This window comes from Cynocephalus volans, chromosome 4 (assembly GCF_027409185.1).
Source record: "Cynocephalus volans isolate mCynVol1 chromosome 4, mCynVol1.pri, whole genome shotgun sequence".
Classification (NCBI taxonomy): domain Eukaryota; kingdom Metazoa; phylum Chordata; class Mammalia; order Dermoptera; family Cynocephalidae; genus Cynocephalus; species Cynocephalus volans.
Genome location: NC_084463.1, coordinates 151,372,019 through 151,396,173, shown reverse-complemented (window position 1 = coordinate 151,396,173; position 24,155 = coordinate 151,372,019). Strand labels below are relative to the sequence as shown.

General features: G+C 37.7%; 2 protein-coding genes across 2 annotated transcripts; one reads left to right on the top strand and one right to left on the bottom strand.

The window, feature by feature from the left end:
* Positions 1–341: 341 nt before the first annotated feature.
* Positions 342–1,280, top strand: LOC134377295 (olfactory receptor 5J2-like). Its single transcript, XM_063095940.1, has one exon. The coding sequence runs from the start codon at positions 342–344 to the stop codon at positions 1,278–1,280; it is 939 nt and encodes a 312-aa protein (XP_062952010.1).
* A 21,189-nt stretch (positions 1,281–22,469) lies between these two features.
* LOC134375181 (olfactory receptor 8K3-like) lies at positions 22,470–23,411 on the bottom strand. The gene has a single exon (XM_063093407.1). It carries the CDS (start codon positions 23,409–23,411, stop codon positions 22,470–22,472), a length of 942 nt encoding a protein of 313 aa, XP_062949477.1.
* Between the last annotated feature and the right edge of the window lie 744 nt (positions 23,412–24,155).

The window sequence follows — 24,155 nt, the reverse complement described above, 5'->3', positions numbered from 1 at the left end:
ACTGTGAGAGACAAACAGCTTTTCCCACATTGAAACCAACATGGAATACAGTCATATGAAACAATATCTCTGGAAATAAAAATTAGAGACCTTCTAGCCTACTTGCTAAATTTATTGATGAAATAGCTCAGAATCAAAGAAAGGATGTTATATACCACCAAACCAACATCAGTTTTTGTATAATGTTTTAGTGTACGTATGCATATATATATATATACACACACACATTTTTCTCTAGTAATGTGTAATCATATATGTGTATATATATATATATATATATATATATATATATATATATATGTTTTTTTTCTTACAACAGATTTTGTGAGAAGAAACAACAAATGGCTGAAGAGAATTTTACAGTTGTTACTGAGTTTATTCTCTTGGGATTGACAGATCGTGCTGAACTGAAAGTTGTGCTTTTTGTACTGTTTCTGGTGATTTATGCCATTACCATGATGGGGAATCTGGGCATGATCATCTTGATCCAAATAACCCCCAAACTCCACACTCCCATGTACTTTTTCCTCAGGTGGCTTTCATTTGTAGATGCCTGCTATTCAACGGCTATTGCACCCAAAATGATAGTGAACCTCCTAGCTGTTAAGGGAACCATTTCCTTCTCTGCTTGTATGGTACAGCATTTGTGTTTGGCAATGTTTGCCACCACAGAAGTTTTCTTGCTGTCAGCAATGGCGTATGATCGTTATGTGGCTATTGTGAATCCTTTGCTTTATGCTGTAGCCATGTCTAAGAGAAAGTGTGTAGGGCTGGTCACGGGGTCGTGGATATGTGGCATAATTAATGCATTGACACACACTATAAGCTTAGGAAGACTGTCCTTTTGTGATTCCAATGTTGTCAGCCACTTCTTCTGTGAAATTCCCTCCCTGCTAAAGCTGTCATGTTCTGATACCTCCATGAATGAATTGCTGCTGGTAATCTTGTCTGGAGCTATTGCCATGGTCACCTTCTCAATTGTGATCATTTCCTATGTATTTATTGTTGTTGCTATCCTGAGGATCCGTTCAGCAGCAGGTAGAAAGAGAGCCTTCTCCACCTGTGCCTCTCACATGACTGCTGTGACCATACTATATGGTTCTGTAAGTTTCAACTACATTCAACCAAGCTCACAGTTTTCTGTAGAACAGGAGAAGGTGGTGTCTGTGTTCTATACCCTAGTGATTCCCATGTTAAACCCACTGATTTACAGTCTGAGAAACAAGGAGGTGAAAGATGCTGTGAAAAGGACCTTAGGAATGAAACATTTCCCCTGTTAATTTCAAATCACTATTAATCCTACATTTTACCCGTCAGTACTCATTTCCATTAATTCTGTGAATACTAAAACTTCTAAGTATTGTACTTTTTTTCTATACTATTATGTGTCAAATGAGGAGACAGCCGGACAGAGGAAGCTATTTAATTCATATACCTGCTTCACAAAACGATTGGCTGTCACTTAGGTCTTTTGTTGTTCCAGTTTATTAATCTCTTACTTAATACAAAATAGAGTGTTATATTGATCTTTTTTCTGTTATTTGGAGAAAATAAAATATAATAGAACTTGCATTTAAGGACATAAGTTAGAGTGTTTTTTAGGAAAAAAATAATAATTAGTCCTTGAATTTCCTGAAAATTTTGTGTAATTGCATAGCTGAGATTGACATACTTTAAATATTTCAAATAATAGTAGACCCTCCATGCAATAAAAAATAACTTTTTTTAATATCACCTTTTTCCAGAAACATGTTACTTGGGCAAAGTTTCTTTCTCTCCCTAAGCCTTTAATCTCTGAAGAAGGAGGACAGAGGTCCCTATGATTACTTATGAGACTGTCACAGAAGCCTCATAAGATTTCAACTTCAAATTTTTAAAATTTACCTATTTATTTATTTATTGACTTATGTTTGTGATTTCAACTGGCTGGCTTTCTTTTCGTTAATTTATTTTTAATTTGTCAATATACAATGTATTTGATTTTCATGTTCCTTTACCACTTCTTCCTTTTCTGCTGTCCTGCTCCCCTCTGCCCCTTCCCATCAACATCATATCTTTTCACTTATCTTAACAAGTCCGAGGAATTATTGTGATTGTTGTGTCTTCTGCCTGCCATTTATTTGTTTGTATATTTATTGATTTATTTTTATTTGCTCCCACAAATAAGTGAGAACATGTGGTATTTCTCTTTCTGTGCCTGGCTTATTTCTCTTAAAATAATTTTCTCCAAGTCCATCCATGTTGCTGCAAATGGCAGTATTTCATTGTTATTTATAGCAGAGTAGTATTCCATTGTGTAGATATACCATGGTTTCCTTATCCACTCATTCAATGATGGGCATTCAGTTTGGTTCCAACTCTTGGCTACTGCAAATAGCACTACAGTAAATGTGGGAGTACAGGTATCCCTTCGACATGATGATATCCATTCCTCTGTGTCTATACCCAGCAGGGGAATAGCTGGGTCATATGGTAGATTTATTTGTAATTGTTTGAAGAACCTCCATTCCATGATGGCATCAAAATTTTGCAGTCCCACCAACAGTGTTCAAGAGTTCCTTTTTCTCTGCATCCTCACCAGTATTTATCACTATCATTCTGAATATTAGCCATCCTAACTGGAGTGCAATGGTATCTCAAAGTGGTTTTGCTTTGCATTTCCCAAAAGCTGAGTGATGTTGAGCATTTTTTAATGTGTTTGTTGGCCATTTGTATATCTTCCTTTGAGAAATGCCTATTCAGCTTCTTTGTGCATTTATTTATTTATTTATTTATTATTTTTTTATTTATTTTTTAATTTTATTTTGTCGATATACATTGTAGCTGATTATTGCTCCCCATCACCAAAACCTCCCTCCCTTCTCCCTCCCCCCCCCCCCAACATTGTCCTTTCTGTTTGCTTGTCGTATCAACTTCAAATAATTGTGGTTGTTATATCTTCTCCCCCCCCACCCCGGTTTGTGTGTGTGTGTGTGTGTGTGTGTGTGTGTGTGTGTCTGTGTGTGAATTTATATATTAATTTTTAGCTCCCACCAATAAGTGAGAACATGTGGTATTTCTCTTTCTGTGCCTGACTTGTTTCACTTAATATAATTCTCTCGAGGTCCATCCATGTTGTTGCAAATGGCAGTATTTCATTCGTTTTTATAGCTGAGTAGTATTCCATTGTGTAGATGTACCACATTTTCCGTATCCACTCATCTGATGATGGGCATTTGGGCTGGTTCCAACTCTTGGCTATTGTAAAGAGTGCTGCGATAAACATTGGGGAACAGGTATACATTCGACTTGATGATTTCCATTCCTCTGGGTATATTCCCAACAGTGGGATAGGTGGGTCGTATGGTAGATCTATCTGCAATTGTTTGAGGAATCTCCATACCATTTTCCATAGAGGCTGCACCATTTTGCAGTCCCACCAACAATGTATGAGAGTTCCTTTTTCTCCGCAGCCTCGCCAGCATTTATTGTTCAGAGTCTTTTGGATTTTAGCCATCCTAACTGGGGTTAGATGGTATCTCAATGTGGTTTTGATTTGCATTTCCCGGATGCTGAGTGATGTTGAGCATTTTTTCATATGTCTGTTGGCCATTTGTATATCTTCCTTAGAAAAATGCCTACTTAGCTCTTTTGCCCATTTTTTAATTGGGTTGCTTGTTTTCTTCTTGTAAAGTTGTTTGAGTTCCTTATATATTCTGGATATTAATCCTTTGTCAGATGTATATTTTGCAAATATTTTCTCCCACTCTGTTGGTTGTCTTTTAACTCTTTTAATTGTTTCTTTTGCTGTGCAGAAGCTTTTTAGTATGATATAATCCCATTTGTTTATTTTTCCTTTGGTTGCCCGTGCTTTTGGGGTTGTATTCATGAAGTCTGTGCCCAGTCCTATTTCCTGAAGTGTTTCTCCTATGTTTTCTTTAAGAAGTTTTATTGTTTCAGGGTGTATATTTAAATCCTTAATCCATTTTGAGTTGATTTTAGTATATGGTGAGAGGTATGGATCTAGTTTCATTCTCCTGCATATGGATATCCAGTTATCCCAGCACCATTTGCTGAAGAGGCAGTCCCTTCCCCAGTGAATAGGCTTGGTGCCTGTGTCAAAGATCAGCTGACAGTAAGTGTGTGGGTTGATTTCTGGATTCTCTATTCTATTCCATTGGTCAGTGTGTCTGTTTTTATGCCAGTACCATACTGTTTTGGTTATTATAGCTTTGTAGTATAGCTTAAAGTCAGGTAGTGTTATGCCTCCAGCTTTATTTTTTTTGCTCAGCATTGCTTTGGCTATGCGTGGTCTTTTATTGTTCCATATAAATGTCTGAATAGTTTTTTCCATTTCTGAGAAAAATGTCTTTGGAATTTTGATGGGGATTGCATTGAATTTGTATATCACTTTGGGTAGTATGGACATTTTCACTATGTTGATTCTTCCAACCCAAGAGCATGGGATATCTTTCCATCTTCTTGTATCCACTCTAATTTCTCTCAGCAGTGGCTTGTAGTTCTCATTATAGAGATTTTTCACCTCCTTGGTTAACTCAATTCCTAAGTATTTTATTTTTTTGGTGGCTATTGTAAATGGGCAGGCTTTCTTGATTTCTCGTTCTGCATGTTCACTATTGGAGAAAAGAAATGCTACTGATTTTTGTGTGTTGATTTTGTATCCTGCTACTGTGCTGAAATCATTTATCAATTCCATCAGTTTTTTTGTAGAGGTTTTAGGCTGTTCGATATATAGGATCATGTCATCTGCAAACAGGGACAGTTTGACTTCATCTTTTCCAATCTGGATGCCCTTTATTTCCTTCTCTTCTCTGATTGCTCTGGCTAGTACTTCCAACATTATGTTGAATAGGAGTGGTGAGAGTGGGCATCCTTGTCTAGTGCCTGTTCTTAAAGGAAACTCTTTCAGCTTTTCCCCATTCAGGATGATATTGGCAGTGGGTTTGGCATATATGGCTTTAATTATGTTGAGATACTTTCCCTCTATACCTAACTTATAGAGGGTCTTTGTCATGAATGAGTGCTGAACTTTATCAAATGCTTTTTCAGCATCTATAGAGATGATCATATGGTCCTTGTGTTTGAGTTTATTAATATGGTGTATCACATTTATTGATTTGCGTATGTTGAACCAACCTTGCATCCCTGGGATGAATCCCACTTGTTCGTGATGAATAATTTTTCGTAATGTGTTGCTGTATTCTGTTTGCTAGTATTTTAGTGTGGATTTTTGCATCTATATCCATCAAGGATATCAGCCTGTAGTTTTCTTTTTTGGTTATATCTTTACCTGGTTTTGGTATCAGGATGATGTTTGCTTCATAGAATGAGTTTGGGAGATTTGTGTCCGTTTCAATCTTTTGGAATAGTTTGTAAAGAATCGGTGTCAATTCCTCTTTGAATGTTTGGGAAAATTCTGCTGTGAATCCATCTGGTCCTGGACTTTTCTTTGTTGGGAGCCTTCTGATAACAGCTTCAATCTCCTTTATTGTTATTGGTCTGTTCAAATTTTCTACGTCTTCACGGTTCAGTTTTGGGAGCTTGTGTGTGTCTAGAAATTTATCCATTTCCTCCAGATTTTAAAATTTGTTGGCATATAGTTTTTTATAGTAGTCTCGAATGATTCCTTGTATTTCAGATGAATCAGTTGTAATATCGCATTTTTCATTTCTAATTTTTGTTATTTGAGTCTTCTCTCTTCTTTTTTTTGTTAGCCATGCTAATGGTTTGTCAATTTTATTTATCTTTTCAAAAAACCAACTTTTTGATTCGTTGATCTTTTGAATTGTTTTTTGGTTTTCAATTTCATTCAGTTCTGCTCTAATTTTAATGATTTCTTTCCGTCTGCTAACTTTAGGTTTGGATTGTTCTTGTTTTTCTAGTTCTTTAAGGTGAAGTGTTAAGTAGTTCACTTGCCATCTTTCTATTCTTCTGAAGTGAGCATTTAATGCAATAAATTTTCCCCTCAATACTGCTTTTGCAGTATCCCACAGGTTTTGGTATGATGTATCATTGTTTTCATTAGTTTCAATAAATTTTTTGATTTCCTGCTTGATTTCTTCTTGGGCCCATATGTCATTAAGTAGAATGCTGTTTAATTTCCATGTGTTTGTATAGTTTCCAGAGTTTCGTTTGTTATTAATTTCTAGTTTTAATCCATTGTGGTCTGAGAAGATACATGGGATAATTCCAATTTGTTTGATTTTATTGAGACTTGATTTGTGACCTAATATGTGATCTATCCTGGAGAATGATCCATGTGCTGATGAGAAGAATGAATATTCTGAGATGGTTGGGTGGAATGTTCTGTAGATATCTGCCAATTCCAATTGGTCTAGAGTCTTGTTTAGATCTTGTGTTTCTCTACTGATTCTTTGCCTAAATGATCTGTCTAATATTGACAATGGGGTGTTCAGGTCCCCTGCTATTATAGTATTAGTGTCTATTTCCTTTTTAGGTCTAATAGAGTTTGTTTTATAAATCTGGCTGCTCCAACATTGGGTGCGTACATATTTATGTTTGTTATGTCTTCTTGATGGATCAGTCCTTTTATCATTAAGTAGTGTCCCTCATTGTCTCTTTTTATGGTTTTTAGTTTAAAGTCTATTTCGTCAGATGTAAGAATAGCTACTCCAGTTTGTTTTTCTTTTCTGTTTGCATGGTAAATCTTTTTCCAACCGTTCACTCTTAGTTTGTGTGAATCTTTATGGGTGAGGTGGGTCTCTTGTAGGCAGCATATAGTTGGGTCCTGCTTTTTCATCCAGTCAGCCAGTCTGTGTCTTTTAATTGGGGAATTTAAGCCTTTTACATTAAGAGTTGTTATTGAAAGGTGTTGATTTATTCCTAGCATTTTATTGGTTGTTTGGTTGTCTTAGGTGTCTTTTGTTCCTTGCTTTCTGATTTACTGTTTGGTTTCTTTGTTTGGTGGTTCCTTAGGTTGTAGATAGTGTTTTTGTTAGCTTGTTTTCTCTTCACGAATGCCATTTTTATTATATGAGCGGGTTTAGATTTTTCTTGGGTTTTTATGGCAGTGGTAGTTATTTTTCAGGAACCAAACCCAGTACTCCCTTGAGGATTTCTTGTAGGGGTGGTTGTGTGGTAGTGAAATCCCGCAGTTTTTGTTTGTCTGAGAAATATACTATTTGCCCCTCATTTCGGAAGGATAGCCTTGCGGGGTAGAGTATTCTTGGCTGGCAATCTTTGTCTTTTAGTATTTTGAAAATATCATCCCATTCCTTTCTAGCTTTTAGGGTTTGTGATGAAAAGTCTGATGTTAACCTGATTGGGGCTCCCTTATAGGTGATTTGACGCTTCTCTCTTGCAGCTTTTAAGATTCTCTCTTTGTCTCTGAGTTTTCCAATTTGACTATGACATGTCTTGGAGAAGGTCTTTTTGGGTTGAATACATTTGGAGATCGTTGAGCTTCCTGGATCTGAAGATCTGTGATTTTTCCTATACCTGGGAAGTTTTCTGCCACTATTTTGTTGAATATGTTTTCAATGGAATCTCCATTTTCCTCCCCTTCTGGAATACCCATGACTCGGATATTTGAGTGCTTAAGGTTGTCTGATATCTCTCTCAGATTTTCTTCAATGTCCTTGATTCTTTTTTCTTTCTTTTTGTCTGCTTGTGTTATTTCAAACAGCCCATCTTCAAGTTCAGAGGTTCTCTCTTCAACTTCGACAAGCCTGCTGGTTAAACTCTCCGTTGTGTTTTTTATTTCGCTGAATAACTTCTTCAGTTCAGCAAGTTCTGCTACATTTTTTTTCAGGATATTGATTTCCTTGTACATTTCCTCTTTCAGATCCTGTATACTTTTCCTCATTTCATCATGATGTCTAGCTGAGTTTTCTTGTATCTCATTCAGTTTCCTTAGAATTATCACTCGAAATTCCTTGTCAGTTATTTCAAGGGCTTCTTGTTCTATAGGATCTAGAGTTTGAGATTTATTAACTTTTGGTGGTGTACTTTCTTGATTTTTTGTATTTCTGGTATCTTTTTTTTGGTGTTTATTCATTGTGGCCGGGGGTTTCACAGTCCACCAGTTTGAGACTAATGACTAACTAGGATGTTGCTGTGGTTGCCAATTTGGTATGGCTCCCTCCGTGACTGCTCAGTTGGCCTCTAGTGCCTTGTGTGTGTGGTTGCCTCGGGTCTTGGGCTTCTCTGGGGAGCCACCTTTCTGGTCAGCTTGGACTCTGCTGGGCTGGTGGATCATGTACCACAGGGTGTGTGATCTCTGTTGAGCTTTCACTTCCTGTGCAGGACTTCTCCCCGTTCCGTGTGCTCTGGCCCAGGCTGTTAGATTGTGCAGTGGCGACCCCACCGGGTATGTGGTTTCTGTCGAGTCTCCGCCTCCCTGGCCACACGTCTCCTCCCTCTGTGCGCACTGTGCTGGGCTGGGGCGTGTCTTCTGCAACCCTCGTCTGTCAGCTGGGCCTTCAAGACCCTGCTCGGCAGTGCCTCGCCCAGGAAGTCTACCAGGTTTCTGCTAGGCACAGACGACCGGTCTCTCTGGGTGCCTTTGTAGCACTGTGTAGATCTTTCTCGGGTCTTGTTCACCTTTGTATCCCCCGGTATAAACCGAGTCTAGCGCCCGCCTGCAGACTGCTCTCTGGCAGGTTCAAGTGGACCTGGGAACTCTCCTACCACACTATTCCCAACCAGAAATTCTTTAGGCTTTTTTCCAAACTGGTGGCCGCAGAGATGATATCTGCCTCCCAGTAACAGGAAGTTTACCGGGGGCCGGAGTCCAGGGTGTGGTGGAGTGACAGTCGGCCCGCCCGTACTTCCTTGCCCTCCCAACACTGGCCGGGGATGCCCCACGCCACCATCCCTGCCAGAGAACTGCGGAGGGAGAGTGAGAGGAGGCCGGCCCGCAGGCTCCGGAAAGCCCCGCGCCAGGCCAAGCAAGTGGGAGGGCTCAGTGATGGCCGAGCAGGGCGGAGCTGCCCGCACCTGGGAAAATGGAGGCAGCACCGGGGCGGTGAGTGGCCTGGTGGTGCAGGCGGGAGCCGGGTGGGCATCCGGCCCCCCGAACAGAGCTGTGCCAGGGTTCACTCACAGTGCTATGCCAGGTTGGGCGCTCACTCTGTCTCTGGTTTGTTGCCTTCCGTGTACTCGGCAGCTGCCGCCTCGGGCTGTTCAGTTGCGGTGCGTCACGGGCGCTCCCAGGAATCTTCTTTAATGCCAGCCTGAAACCTCGAATCCTGAATAGGGCAGCTGGCTGCCTTCAGCGCGGCCCTGGCCTCCGGGATCCTGGCTGCATCCACAGCAGCCCTGGCGCCGTGTTCCCTGTTTCGAGACTCGCTTTTACAGCTAAGAATCAGTTCTTTTCCTGCTCCACACTTCAAAGCTGTTGCCTGTAAGTGAGGCAGCCTCTCCTGATGGGGGGCAAAGTGGCGGTCACCCCCCACAACCGACCAGTAGCTGCAGTCCTCCCTTAAGAGATGGCAAGAGGAAGGTCCACAAGTTTCCCGGCTGCCTGAGGCCCAGTGGCCTCCTTTTCCACCTCAGCTACTCCGCTCCAGCCGCTGCAGCCACCGCCATTTTGAAACTCCTTCTTTGTGCATTTTTAAATTGGGTTACTTGGCTTTTTTGCTGTTATGTTGTTTGAGTTCCTTGTATATTCTGGATATTAATCCTTTGTCAGATGTATATTTTATAAATATTTTCTCCCTCCCTTGTTGGGTATCTTTTCACTCTGTTTTTTGTTTATTTTGCTGTACAGAAGATTTAGTTTGGTATGATCCCATTTGTTTATTTTTCCCTTGGTTGTCTGTGCTTTTGTGGTAATATTCATAAAGTCTATATCCAATCCTATTTCCTGAAGTGTTTCTCCTATGTTTTCTTTAAGAAGTTTTTGTTTCAGGACATGTATTGAATTCTTTAATCCGTTTTGAGCTGATTTTGGTATATGGTGAGAGGTATGGGTCTAGTTTCATTCTCCTGCTATTGATATCCAGTTATCCGGGCACCATTTGCTGAAGAGGCATTCTCTTCCCCAGGTGTAGGCTTGGTGCCTTTGTCAAAGGTCAGATGGCTGTAGGTGTGTGAGTTGATATCTGGATTCTCCATTCTATTCCATTGATCCGTGTGTCTGTTTTTATGCCAGTACCATACTGTTTTGGTTATTATAGCTTTGTCGTATAGTTTAAAGTCAGGTAGTGTTATGCCTCTAGCTTTATTTTTTTTGCTCAGTGTTGCTTTGGCTATGTGTGGTCTTTTGTTATTCCATATAAATGTATGGATAGTTCTTTCCATTTCTGAGAAAAATGCTATTGGAATTTTGATGGGGATTGCATTGAATTTGTATATCACTTTGGGTAGTATAGACATTTTCACAATGTTGATTCTTCCAACCCAAGTGAATGGGATATCTTTCCATCTTCTTGTGTCCTCTTTCATTTCTCTTGGCAGTGGTTTGTAGTTCTCATTATAAAGATTTTTCACATCCTTGGTTAACTCAATTACTAAGATTTTTATTTTTATTTTTTTGGTGGCTATTGTAAATGGGCAGGCTTTCTTGATTTCTCGTTCTGCATGTTCACTATTGAGAAAAGAAATGCTACTGATTTTTGTGTGTTGATTTTGTATTCTGCAAATTTGCTGAAATCATTCATCAAATCTAAGAGGTTTTCTTGTAGAGTCTTTAGACAGTTCTATATTTAGGATCATATAATCTGCAAACAGAGACAATTTGACCCCATCTTTTTCAATCTGGATGCCCTTTATTTCCTTCTGTTTCCTGATTGCTCTGGCTAGTACTTCCAACATATGTTGAATGAGAGTGTCAAGAGTGGGTATCCTTGTCTTGTTCCTATTCTTAAGGGAAAAGCTTTCAACTTTTCCCTGTTCAGGTTGGTATTGGCATTGGATTTGTCATATATGGCTTTAATTGTGTTGTGATACTTTTCTTGTATACCCAATTTATAGAGAGTCTTTATCATGAATGAATGTTGAATTTTATAGGATGAAATAAAGACCAATAATGACCAATATCTATGTAAATATTTAAAGTAACATTCACAAATACCCTGTGTTAGTACATTTTATCATATTAGTGGCAAGTATTTCAGAAGGAAAATATTATTTATTTTCTCATAATTATGATATAAGCAACTCCGCAAACTATAAGCACTAAAAAAAGATAAATGAAATATAGTGTAATACTTTATCAACACATGACAAAAACTCTTATAATGTAAGCATATGTTTTACAGAAAATAGTCTACCTATAGGCATATTGTATACTGAACAAACTACACTGCCAAAATAACTTTTTTTCCCTAATTTTTATTAAATCAAAATTGATTATACATATTTTGGTGGTTCAACATTGAGATATGTTGATCAAATCAATATTACTAGCATATATATTGATACAAAACATAGTTATTCTTTATACCCCTGTCCAAACTCTCCCCATCTCCCCTCCCACCCTAATTACCCTAGATTACTTCTCTCCTTCTGAAAGAATAATGGTTACTCTGTTGATTTGTTGCCTAGATGGTCTGTCCAATGCTGAGAGGTGTGACCAGGTCCCCCAATGTTATCAGATAGCAGATGCTTCTTCTGTCATTCTGAAATGGGCTTTGTGGAGAGAGACATCCTCTTCTTTTCTTTATCTCTGTTGGTGACTCTCCTTGTGTCAATGCACTCCAGTGGCTGGCGGACCATCTCTGTGATGGTTGTGGCATCTAGCTGCTTTTGCAGCAGCCATGGTTATTGTGGTGGCTATGGTGGACCACACACATGGAGGTGATGTTTTTGGCATGCTCCTTTGAGCTGGTGGTGTGCCTGGTTTTTGGAGTGTCTGGTCTCTGGCTCCATATCTCGGGTCCCCAAGATGCTGGTGGTATGCCTGGTTGTGGGAGGGTGGTCTGGTCCCTGTCTCCATCCCTCGGCCCTGAGATGCTGTTGCAGAGTGCCTGATTGTGGGAGGGGGATCCAGTTCTTAGCTCTATGCCCTGGGCCCCCAGGTAAGCCCAGAGGTGCTGACAGTATGCCTGGATGTGGGAGTGTGGTTCAGTCCCCTTCTCCAAGCCTCGTGTTCCTGGGCGGGCCCTGAGGCACTGGTGGTGTGAGTGGTTGTGGGCAGTGGTCTGGTTCCCAGCTTCAGCCTCATGTCCCCTGGTGGGCCCCAAGGTGCCGGTGGTGTACCTGGACCAGAACTAATTTTTTGTCCTTTGCTTACTTCTAAAATGGGGGACCTTCCTGTTGGAACCAGTACTTGAGCTGTCTGGTTGAGCTAAATTGCTGCTTTGCTCCTGTTTCCCTAGGGAAGGATTTTTGTGCAGCTCAGAGTTTAATGGCTGACCTTATAGGTACTTCCAGCTCTCCAGAGACCCTGTGGATCTGGGTTGTGTAGAAACTCTGATCTGGGCCTGAGTTTCATCATCAAACTTCACCCCATGCAATTCTGCATTCCTGACCAGTCTCTTTTGACTGGTCCTGTGCTGATTGAGGGGCAGATTGGCTGTCCTTGCTGTGTCCCACTGTCCTCCGGGTCAGCCTGTCTCCCCCACCACCAGTGCTCCAAACACTTTCCATGGGGTGGGCCCTGTGCTGGTCCCTCGTGATGACTCACTGGCCTCTAAATGGCTCCTCTTGTTCAGCTCTTCTGGCTCCTTGTTCCTGTGTGGGTCTATGGGAACCCTATTAGTGGTCTTGCTGTCCTGGGGGCCACCAAGGCTGTCTTCTCCCCTGCCGCCTCCAAGTAATTCCATCTGAAGAACACAGCTGGGGCTTCTGCCAGCTCCTGCTCCATGCACTCAGCAGCTTGAGCTTTAAAGTGGCTGCAGCCCAAAACTCTCAGAGCAGTTTTTTCTTTCTCTCATCGTGGTTTCTCCTGTCTTCATAAGCACTGTAGGTCTCTCCTCCTCTTCCCCTGAGCTCCAGTCGCCCCAGCTTGGCTGATGTTCCATTTTTATAGTTGTAAATTGTTTGATTCGTGGGAGAGAGTGATACTGGGGACCATCTATTCTGCCGTCTTGACTGAAAATCCCAGTTTGGAGTTTTATTGATTCATCTCTTGCTGTTTTGATTTCTATTGAAAGTGGGAAAGGAGATTACTATAAAGGAGCACAAGGGAATTTTTGATGGTGATGAAACTGTTTTATATATTAAATATAGTGATTATAAGACTCTATCCATTGTCAAACATTTAGCACAGTATGTTTAAAAAGTGTGCATTTTCCTCTACACAAATGAATCACATTAAAAGGAATTATACTAAATGAATATCAAGCCAATAAAAGTAAATACACATATTTTTAAAAGTACTTTTCAAATGCAACTTCTAGTATTTGTAATACCAACAGGAAATTCTGAAAGTATATTCTGTCAATTCCTAATCTATTTTATTAAAAGCTCAGACCTTTACTTGGGGACAAGGGGTAGTTGTATTTTTTTTGATACATGTAACAAAATAATAGCAATATTATTGTGGCCAAATTAAATATGTGCTCTATAATCCACTCCCAAATTTCTAAAATTTACAAACAAAGATCATAGAATCTTTTCAAAGATATGCAGAGAAACCCTTTATCTTTTTTCATATTTTTCTTTTCAGGAAATATTGGATTAGAGTTCTCAAATTACATTTTTCTAGAAAAAAATTTTTGTGAAAAAAATGAAAATGACAACTGAAAATGTGAATAATAATGTATGTATGATCTTTCTCTAGTTTTGTCATCTGCAGAACGAAAGTTTTGAAAAATTTTGTATTAACAAGTATAAATATCATGTCATTATATCATACAATGTAAATGAGTATAATGTAAATACAATGTAAATGTAATGTGATTATAAAATAGAGAACATACTGTATTTATCTTATTCAGTATTTGTAAATATTAATATCATTTATCCAGATATGTAAATCATTCTAATGTTATCTACTTTTTTAACTGCTTTCTGTTATATTTTCATGCATAATTTAAATAAATATACCATATCTGTGGAAAATTAATGATATTGCTTAGTGTTTTATCTATTTTATTCATTTAAAAGTTATGACCTTGGGGTAAGATTGACTGTGAAACTCACCAAACAAACGAGTAGATTCAGACAAGTTCAAATTTTCATAAATTTTTGAGATTGTTTTTTAGAGCAATTTTAGGTTCAAGAAAAATTTAAAGGAAGGTACATGGAATTTCCGTACACCGTACGGCTCTACACAGGCATAACATCCCCCATTACCAACATTGGCCATCAGTGTAGCCGAGTGGGACATTCCCCACAGGAATGGTACATTTGCTACCATTGAAGAACCTACATTGACACATCATAATCCCCTAAAATCCATAGTTAACAACAGAGTTTTCTTTTGTTGTTATGCAGTCTCTGGGTTTGGACAAATGCATAATGGCATGTATCCATCATTATAGTACCATACAGAGTATTTTCCTCGTCTACCTTTTCACACCCCTTCTGCAATCCTGCCAGCCACTGATGTTTTTACAGTCCCCATAGTCCTGCCTTTTCCAGAATGTCACATAACTGGAATTATGCGACATGTAGGCTTTTCAGATTGGCTTCTTTCACTTAGTAATATACATTTAAGTTTACACCATGTCTTTTCATGAAACTTTTTTTCCCTTTTAATCTTCTTTTTGAAAAAAAATTTTTTTTTCCTTTTAATCACTGCATAACATTTCATGACCTGGATGTACCACAATTTATTTATCTATTCACCTATTGAAGAATAACTTGTTTGATTCCAATTATGAATAAAGATGCTGTAAACATCCATGTGCAGGTTTTCAGTGGACAAAAGTTCCCAAATTTTGGCGTAAGTATAAAGGAGCACAAGTCTGCATCACTTACTAAGAGTGTGTTCATTTTTTTAGAAATCACTAAACTGTCTACCACACTGGCTATATCATTTTGCATTTCCACCAACAAAACATGAGAGTTTCTGATGCTCCACATTCTTGCTAGCATTTGGTGTTATCAGTGTTTCAAATTATAAGCATTCCAATAAGTGTGTCATGGTATCTCATCGCTGTTTTAATTTGCATTTCCCTGTTGACATATGATGTCTTAAACTCTGGCAGTGTCAGTCCTCAAACTGGCTTCTTATCCAAAAATATTGAGTTGGCTATTCTGGATCTGGCACTCAAAATCCTCAAGCCCCTCTTAATGTGTCGTGGCCAGTGAGTTAAGACACCATAAGTGGTGCTGCCATTGAGTATTTGCAGTATAACCACAACTCAGTTGTAAACATGCACTCAAAAGCTTTGTGTCATACTAGAGATTGTTAAAGGTGCATGTTAAACTCCAAGGCACAAATAAAGGCTTCTCATAAATTGAGAAAATTGGTACATATGTCCGTTCTTATAATATTTGTCTTTTAAATGAAACATTGTATTCCATTCACATGTAATATGAAAAATGATAAGTAACTGATATATCCAGGTCTAAAGCTATCATCTACCTAGTACGTCTACTCATTTGGTGTTATAATGATGCATTAACTACAGAGATATCAATAATTAACTTTTAAGTGTTTACTATTCAAGGGCTAAATAAGTCACTTAGCGTTTTAATACTATGTATGTGTAATTGCAGCAGTTTTTGCTTATATTTTATTTTGTACAAGTTATTAATGTCAATACTTAAGAATATTTTGATATAAATGCAACTTTGGAAATAAGGATAAATAACCCCCTTGGCCAAGTGGGGAATACCTCATAAAGGCTGTTCACAATTCAGTCCTTTTGTGGTACATGAGAATGTTGCGAATGAACCAAAGAGAAATGTGACAACATAAGCCAATAGGCAACTTATTTTAATTTTGTCTGTTCTCTTACATCTAAAAGGAGCTACTACATTTAACCTGAAGTATCATTTACATTAATAGAGTTTATATGTGCAGCAAAGAAATTTGACAAATAGGATGCAAAAAATGGTTAAGTAACCTATGCAAAATAAAACACTTCAAAACGGAACAATTTATATTAAAATTCAAAATGTGCCAATTCTGTGTCTAACTCCTATTGCTAAGTTAATGAAATACGAGGTACCTCAAAAAGTTCATGGATTCATATTATCTTTAAATTCTATTTTATCACAAATTTTTGGAAGTACACTCATACTAGACTCAATGAGTGTTCTGGGAGCACTAGTTCCATAATATGTGTAGTGAAAATGAGTGGGATGGTTAAAAATGTGTGAAAAATACTGGCTGCTATTTGATATTCACAAGGTTTATTTAAAAACTATCAGCAGTAGAGAATGTGGGCTCCCTGGAAGATAAAGTAGTTGATCTTTCCCCTATTCTCTCACTGAGAACTCTGGACATGACATGCAAAACAAACTACAAAGGCCCAGAAATGTGGAAAGAAGAAGGTAGACTAGATAATGGCCTCAAAACCCAAAATGTGTCATAAATATCTCATAGTTGAAGCTGAAGAAGCCAGAAACCTAGAAAGGCCAAAGAGTGCAAAGAAAAAAAGAAAGAAAAAGCAGCAAAATAATTCAGGTCTCTTAAGATATAGAAAAGGAGAGGAGAAGCCCAGAAAGACAGAAAATGCTTAGATAATAACCCCTCTACTGTAGTCAAACACCACAGAAAAAAACTGTGGCCCCATTATCAAACCAGCAAATGCTGGGGGATGGAGTGGGGCAGGGAACCACACTGATATTTCTAAACACCTCTGTGGCTGTGATATCAAATAAGACCAAGTAGAAGCCAGGTCTTTATTCCCTGCTTTCTGGTGATAACCCCCTCCTGCCAATACGTGGTGTCAATAGAAACCAGGTGTGAAGCCTGGAAGTCCATCCACAGGCAGTAGTGAAGGAACCTTCTCTCTTTCTCTGCTGGAGTGGTGTCAGATGAGACATTGCCCAACAGCAATGAGGCCATCCTTACTGCAATGTTAGTGGAGACACATGGAGTGCTAGAACTCTGATATCTGTGCGGCTAAACAAAGGCTAACTCACGCAGCATCAGTGCAGAGCAGGTGGAAAATCTGGACTTCCACCAGGCAGTGGTAAGGCAGTTTCCTTCCTTCCAGCCACAGCATTGTCAGAGAAAGCCAGTTAAAGAGAAAATCCAAATAAGATCCAGTGTATCCTAACATAATAAAAAGATGTCAGGGTTTCTGTTAAGTGAAAGAAGCCAGGCACAAAGGAACACATATTTTATGATTACATTTATTTAAAATGCCCAGGATGGGAGCGTCTATAGAGATGGAAAATAGAATTTTGATTGTCTAGGGCTGGGAGTGGGGCGTGTTGAAGGGAAGTGAAGACTGACACTAATGGGCATGGAGTTTCACTCTGGACTGATGAAATTGTTCTAAAATTGTTGCAATGGTTGCATACTCAGTGAAACTACTAAAAGCATTCTGTAATGGAAATAAGTCTGTTATATGGTCATAATTATATCTCAATAACATAATTATATCTCAATAAAACTACAAAAACAAAATTAGCCATAGGAAAAAGTTGATTTTTCCTACTATTATTATTTGAAATTTGAGATTGAACTATATATAGCAGAGACCATGTTTATTCGGTAGGTATTAAATTTCTTTATGGCCAAAAAAATTATGTGAAAATGAAGTGACTTGGTAAAAAATATAAAAATAAAGCCTTGAAAAAAATCTTTGTATTGTTATAAGTCAATTATTTTGAAGATAAGTGCATAAATTCTGTAGAGTTGATATCAGCTGTGATGAAAAAAAAATCCACGAAGAGATGAGCTTTTAAAATGCCAAGATTTTCTATGAAAATGAAATCTGAATTTTTATTTAGTTTTACCTAGTGATGGCTGTTTTCTATTGCTCTAAGTGGTAAACTAATATTTCGAGCTATAAGTTGCAGAAAAAATAGGACTTTTATATTTTGTTACTATTTCATCTATTATATCTCATTTGTCTGTTGGGATTTAAGAATATCATACAAAATATTTTAATCCTTATCATCATGGTGCTTGCAAAGGTAAGACTAACAGTAAACCCACTGCAAATCTCTGCTCCAATACGGTGCAGTAAGAAATGAGGAAAATGCCACATGCGCTTGAGAAGAGTTTGGCCCTCATCGTTGTGGAGTGTGTGCCACCCACACATATAGGAAATTAGAGAATAGTTCCTCCTGCTTCTTGACTTCTGAAACCTCCCTACCTCCTAGCACTCCTGCTCAGCTCTCTGGTGCTTTACTCTTTTCCCAGGAAATCCAGGGATTTGCCCAGTTGATACTCCCGCCAACCCCTCTCTTCTCAGCTGGTAGCTTTCCCCAATTAAGGAATCATATGAAGGTAAAATTTAAAATTTGAGAATATTTAGGTTATTGTGGATCATGAAATATTTTTTTTAAATGACAGAGCACTTATTGTTCCAAAGATAATAATACTTAACTGTCATACTTCAGCTCCTCAATTAGTATTTCCTTTCTGTCTTGTTTTCAAGAGCTCCTGAAACTATATAGGTTGATTAGTAACGTTTATTTTTTTGAAGTTGATAGAGAAGTTCTGAGCTCTATGTTGTTCTTCTTGATATGTCTAATCACTGTGGTGAGCAACTTTTGGATATTTACATGAATCACTATTAATTATATTGGGAAATACCCAATATATTGTATTAGAGGAAGGTGTTTTTCTCACCTTAGTCTACACGAATGGCGTAGCCTAAAGCACATGCTGCTGAATCTTCACAGTTGCATGTGGTGTTTCTTCCTTTCCCTGCTGTATCATTTAGGAAGGTTTTCTCATGCAGGGAATAGATCTTCCCAAATGCTAGCTCAAGGGAAGTGGCTTAATTAGGGAAAATATTGTTTTCTAATATTGGGGCCTAGTGGTGTTCACTTTCATTAGCCCAGGAGCTCAGCAATATCAGAGTCAGTATATTTACCATTTTTGTCGAACTAATGTCCCAAATGCTGAAGCTCACATAAAATGGTTGAAGTGAAGAAGGAGAATGAATATTTTCCTTACAGACCTCCTTTTCTGAGAAGAAACATTTTTCTTTTATTTTATTCCTGGTAGACTCACACCTACAAAGCATTAGCATTGGCTATTTAAAAGAAATTCTGCTTCTTCTCAATCTTACTTTGTCCGAGGTGGCTGAACTTCTTAGGATAGAAATCAAGGAAACCTGCCTGACTATTTCTTGTTCAGCATATTCCTAGCTACTTAGTGCTTATTTCTGCTAATTCATTTTTAGTATGTTTCTGACTTCTTAATGCTAATTTCTGCTACACCCCCTTCACAATTTATTACAAATCTGCTCAAATTACCTTCCTCCATTCACTTTGTGATGGCTTTCTATTTGAGCAAAGTCACTCATCCAAGATGGGCTGATAGGCTTATAGTTAAGTGAGTCTATTTATTGACTAATTATGTCTTTCTTGAATTCATTTTCTATGTTTGTCATGGTTCTAGGTATTCACTGATTTTATTCATCTTATTTTAAGATATTTAATTGATAAATAAAAGTGGTATATTTTCCAGGTGTACAATGTGATGATTTTATGTATGAGTACATTGTGTACTGATTACCACAATCAAATAAACTAACAAATCCATAACCACTGATAGTTACTTGTTGTGTGAGTGTGTGTGTGTGTGTGTGTGTGTGTGTGTGTGTGTGTGTGTGGTAAAAACGCTTGAAATTTCTCTCATCCAATTTTTAAAAAAATATTTCTTCCAAATTTTATTTTATTTCATCAATATACAATGTGGTTGATTATTGTGGCCCATTACCAAAACCTCCCTTCCTCCTCCCTTTCCCCGCTCCCTCCCAACAATGTCCTTTCTGTTCACTTGTCATATCAACTTCAAGGAATTATGATTGTTATGCCTTCTTCCCTCCCCCACTCCCCGATTTTTTTGTGTATTTATTTATTTATTTTTAGATACCACACATAAGTGAGAGCATGTGATATGTCTCTTTCTGTGCCTGACTCATTTCACTTAATATAATGCTCTCTAGGTCCATCCATGTCATTGCAAATGGCAGTATTTCATTCTTTTTTTATAGCTGAGTAGTATTCCCTTGTGTAGACATACCATATTTTCCGTATCCACTCATCTGATGATGGACATTTGGGCTGGTTCCAACTCTTGGCTATTGTAAAGAGTGCTGCGATGAACATTGGGGAACAGGTATACCTTCGACTTGTTGATTTCCATTCCTCTGGGTATATTCCCAGCAGTGGGATAGCTGGATCATATGGTAGATCTATCTGCAATTGTTTGAGGAACCTCCATACCATTTTCCATAGAGGCTGCACCAATTTGCAGTCCTACCAACAATGTATGAGAGTTCCTTTTTCTCTGCAACCTCACCAGCATTTATCATTCACAGTCTTTTGTATATTAGCCATCCTAACTGGGGTGAGATGGTATATCAGTGTGGTTTTGATTTGCATTTCCTGAATGCTGAGTGATATTGAGCACTTTTTCATATGTCTGTTGGCCATTCATATATCTTCCTTTGAAAAATGCCTATTTAGCTCTTTTGCCCTTTTTAAAATTGGGTTGCTTGTTTTTTCTTGTAAAGTTATTTCAGTTCCTTGTATATTCTGGATATTAATCCTTTGTCAGATGTATATTTTGCAAATATTTTCTCCCACTCTGTTGGTTGTCTTTTAACTCTGTTCGTCAAATTTAAAATAAACAATTCAATATCATAAACTATAGTCTCCATATTGTAGACTAGATTCCCCAAAAACTTATTCATCTTATAATCAAACCCTCTGTCTTTTCACATCTTCTAATCTGAAACAGCATCAAGTGAGCTTTTACTCTCTGCCTCAGGGTGACATCAGTGAAACAGAGTAATAACGTTAAGAGATAATACAGAGTAGTTGTTAAGATCATGAAATCTGGAACTAGATCACCTGGTTTTGAAACCTGGTTCTCATACCTACTACCTTGGTTAATTCTGACAATTTACCTATCCTTTCTAAGTCTCTATTTTATTATCTGTAAGTAGAACATTTAATAGAAACTACCTCATAGCGCTGTTGTGATGACTAAATTATTTGAGACATGAAGAATGCCTTTCATATAGCACTCAGTAAATGTGATGTATGATTATTACCTGGTTGTTCCAAGGACGATCTTAAAGATCTATCTTACTACATTATCAAAATGGCAATATTTGTCCTCACTTGACAGTTCACTTTTAATTTAATTCCAATGAAATTAATTTATTTAACTTTTGTTGGCCACTCGTGATGTTTTATTTGATGATGATAAACTAAGGAACTATTCCAGACTCTGATAGCATTAATAAAATATTAAGTTTATTAAACGGAATAAAAGAATAAAAGTAACCGTAAGTACATGAGAAAATGTGTGGAGTAGCAGGGAGCAACTATGTCCTAGGGACATCTGCCAAGGCCAAAAGAGAAAAATGGTACAGTGCAATCCATGTGATTATTTTCATTTGCTTCTCCCAAGTAGAATAAAATTGATGCAGTCAGACCATGAAAATCAAAACACAGTGCATCTTCAAAATCGTAGTGCATCTTCAAATTGGCCAAACATGAGAAATGTCAGTCCAATGAAAAACAAGCAAAAAAATTAATTCATTATAGAATAGTCTTACACACAGATACAAAATCAACTGGCACACAAGTTTTAAACATGGTAATTATTATCCTTTTTTTTTTTTTTAAGGAAAATAAGCAATCAACAACCTATGAAAGCAAACAGGCAGTTATTAAGTAAGAACAACTAGGAGAAAAGTACAAACCTGAGAGTGTCTATTAATAGTCAAAATTTTCACTGTAACTAATATATCCACTAGTGTCAACAACAGGAGCTTATTGAAACAAAACCAGGAACTAATCAGAAATCAGAATCTATGGATTCAGGAGTTACAAAGTGTGTTCAGTTAAGAGACTCATATGTGGAAATAAAGGCTTTGTGAGGAAAGAATGGGATCCCATTGTTTGAAATATATTATTTCAGCACATTCATAAGACTTCAGATTATTTCAGTTTATGTAAATAACCAGTACCAAATGAAATTCCAAAAATGCCTGCAAAAGATGTGAAGGCTAAAACACAAGGAAAGAGTTCATGCACACACAAATCCATGAATACACACACACAGAAACACACACAAATGATCACTGCAAATTTAATTCCAATAGATGATAGAAACACAAGAACCCTTGCCACTCCCATATGTAGTTACGGCTGTTCCCTACTCTCTCTTAGCATATTCATTTTCCTGCCTCATTTTTCTTCCTGGTGTATGTAAATATAGCACATTCTGCTGTTCTATAAAATTTACTTACTATGCATACACTTCATCTATTCCTCTCAAGGAAGGCAAAGATTTTTACTGTTTTTTCATGAATCTATGTACAACCATCAGCAGACCCTGGTATATACAAGACTATATATAAATATATGTTGAGTGAATTTGTGCTTGTTGTTCCTTCTAAAGATATTCTGAACAAAGATTGATGACCATAACTTATCTTATAAAAATCATGTTGGATAAAAACTTAAAGAAACATATTGCATAAATTATACCATGTTCTTTGTAGGGCATATTTTACATCTTTGTTTCTTAAGCTATAGATCAAGGGATTCAACATAGGTATTATCAGGGTGTAAAATATGGAAGCTACTTTATCAGTGTCAGAGGAATGACTGGATTTGGGCTGCACATACATAAATATCAATGTCCCATAGAACACTATAACCACTGTCAGGTGGGATCCACAGGTGGAGAAAGCTTTGCGCCTGCCCTCAGTAGAGTTCATCCTGAGAACAGTTACGAGGATGAGCAGATAAGACACAAGAACTACCAGGAGAGATGAAATCAAATCAAAAGCTGCTATTATCAGAATCATCAATTCAATTCCTTGCGTATTTGAGCAGAGCAAAGATAACAAGGGGACACTGTCACAGTAGAAATGCCTGATGACATTGTAGCCACAGAAGGATAAGGTGAAAATCTTCATGGTGATTAGAAGAGATACAAACATGCAGTAGAGATAAGGAATTGCCACCAACAGTCGACATACCCTTTGTGACATAACAATTGTGTAGAGGAGAGGGTTACAGATGGCCACATAACGATCATAGGACATCGCTGAGAGTATAAAAAGTTCACTGCCAATGAAGACAAGAAAGAAAGCTAACTGTGTGGCACAAAAATAATAAGAGATTGTGTTCTGATCTGTGACAAAATTTACTAACATTTTGGGTCCCACAGTTGTTGAATAACCAAGATCAGTAAGAGCCAGGTGTCTGAGAAAAAAGTACATGGGGGTTTGCAACCTGGAGTCCACCTTGGTGAGGATTATAATGCCCAAGTTGCCAACTACTGAGATTACGTAGATGATGAGAAACAGCCCAAATAATGGAGCCTGTAGCTCAGGGCGATCATTGATGCCCGTCAGAATGAATTCGTTCACCACTGTTAGGTTGTGTTTTTCCATCCAGATGTATCAGAAAACCTATTCTAGACAGAGACATAATCATAATCAATAGCTTTCCTGTATTATCACCAGGGAGATTTTTTAGTAAGCAAAGCCAGTATAAATAGTATATATCCAAACTTTCCAAATTATGATATTTGAAAATAAACCAATATCTTACAAACACAAATATGTGTAAGTAGAATTAGAGATAGAGACAGAATTAGATCAGTGATTTTCAACTGCGGTTGATTTCACTCACCAAACATTTTCCAATATCTAAAGACATTTTCTTTGTCAAAACTGGGAGGTGCGCTGCTATTGGTGTCTTATGGTTAGAAGCTAATTAAGCTTCTAAACATCTTCCTGTATCCAACATTTTCCCCATAATGATATGTAGCCCAAAATACCAATACTGGTAAGGTTGAGATATCATGATGATAATAAATAGATATAAACATATAGATATCGATCTATAAGGCAAAAATGTAAAAAGTTAAAACAATGTTAAAATTGTGGGTGTTCAATGTGATGATTATTATAATATTCTTTAAATTTTTCTATAAATTTTACTCACACAGTCATGCTTATAAATTACATCTAATAACATGTCATAATACAGTTCTAGCTATATAAACATTTTCAAACCACAAATTCCAAAACTACATAAAACCACCTAGTTCAAAATATAGTCCTCTGCAAACTGTTATCCCTAGGTATGGAACAGCAGAAAGTTAAATACGCTGGATGGATACTGAACAGGTG

Bases quoted from the DNA above. Each gene is read 5' to 3' on its own strand.
- LOC134377295 (XM_063095940.1), top strand. From the start codon at position 342: ATGGCTGAAGAGAATTTTACAGTTGTTACTGAGTTTATTCTCTTGGGA.
- LOC134375181 (XM_063093407.1), bottom strand. From the start codon at position 23,411: ATGGAAAAACACAACCTAACAGTGGTGAACGAATTCATTCTGACGGGC.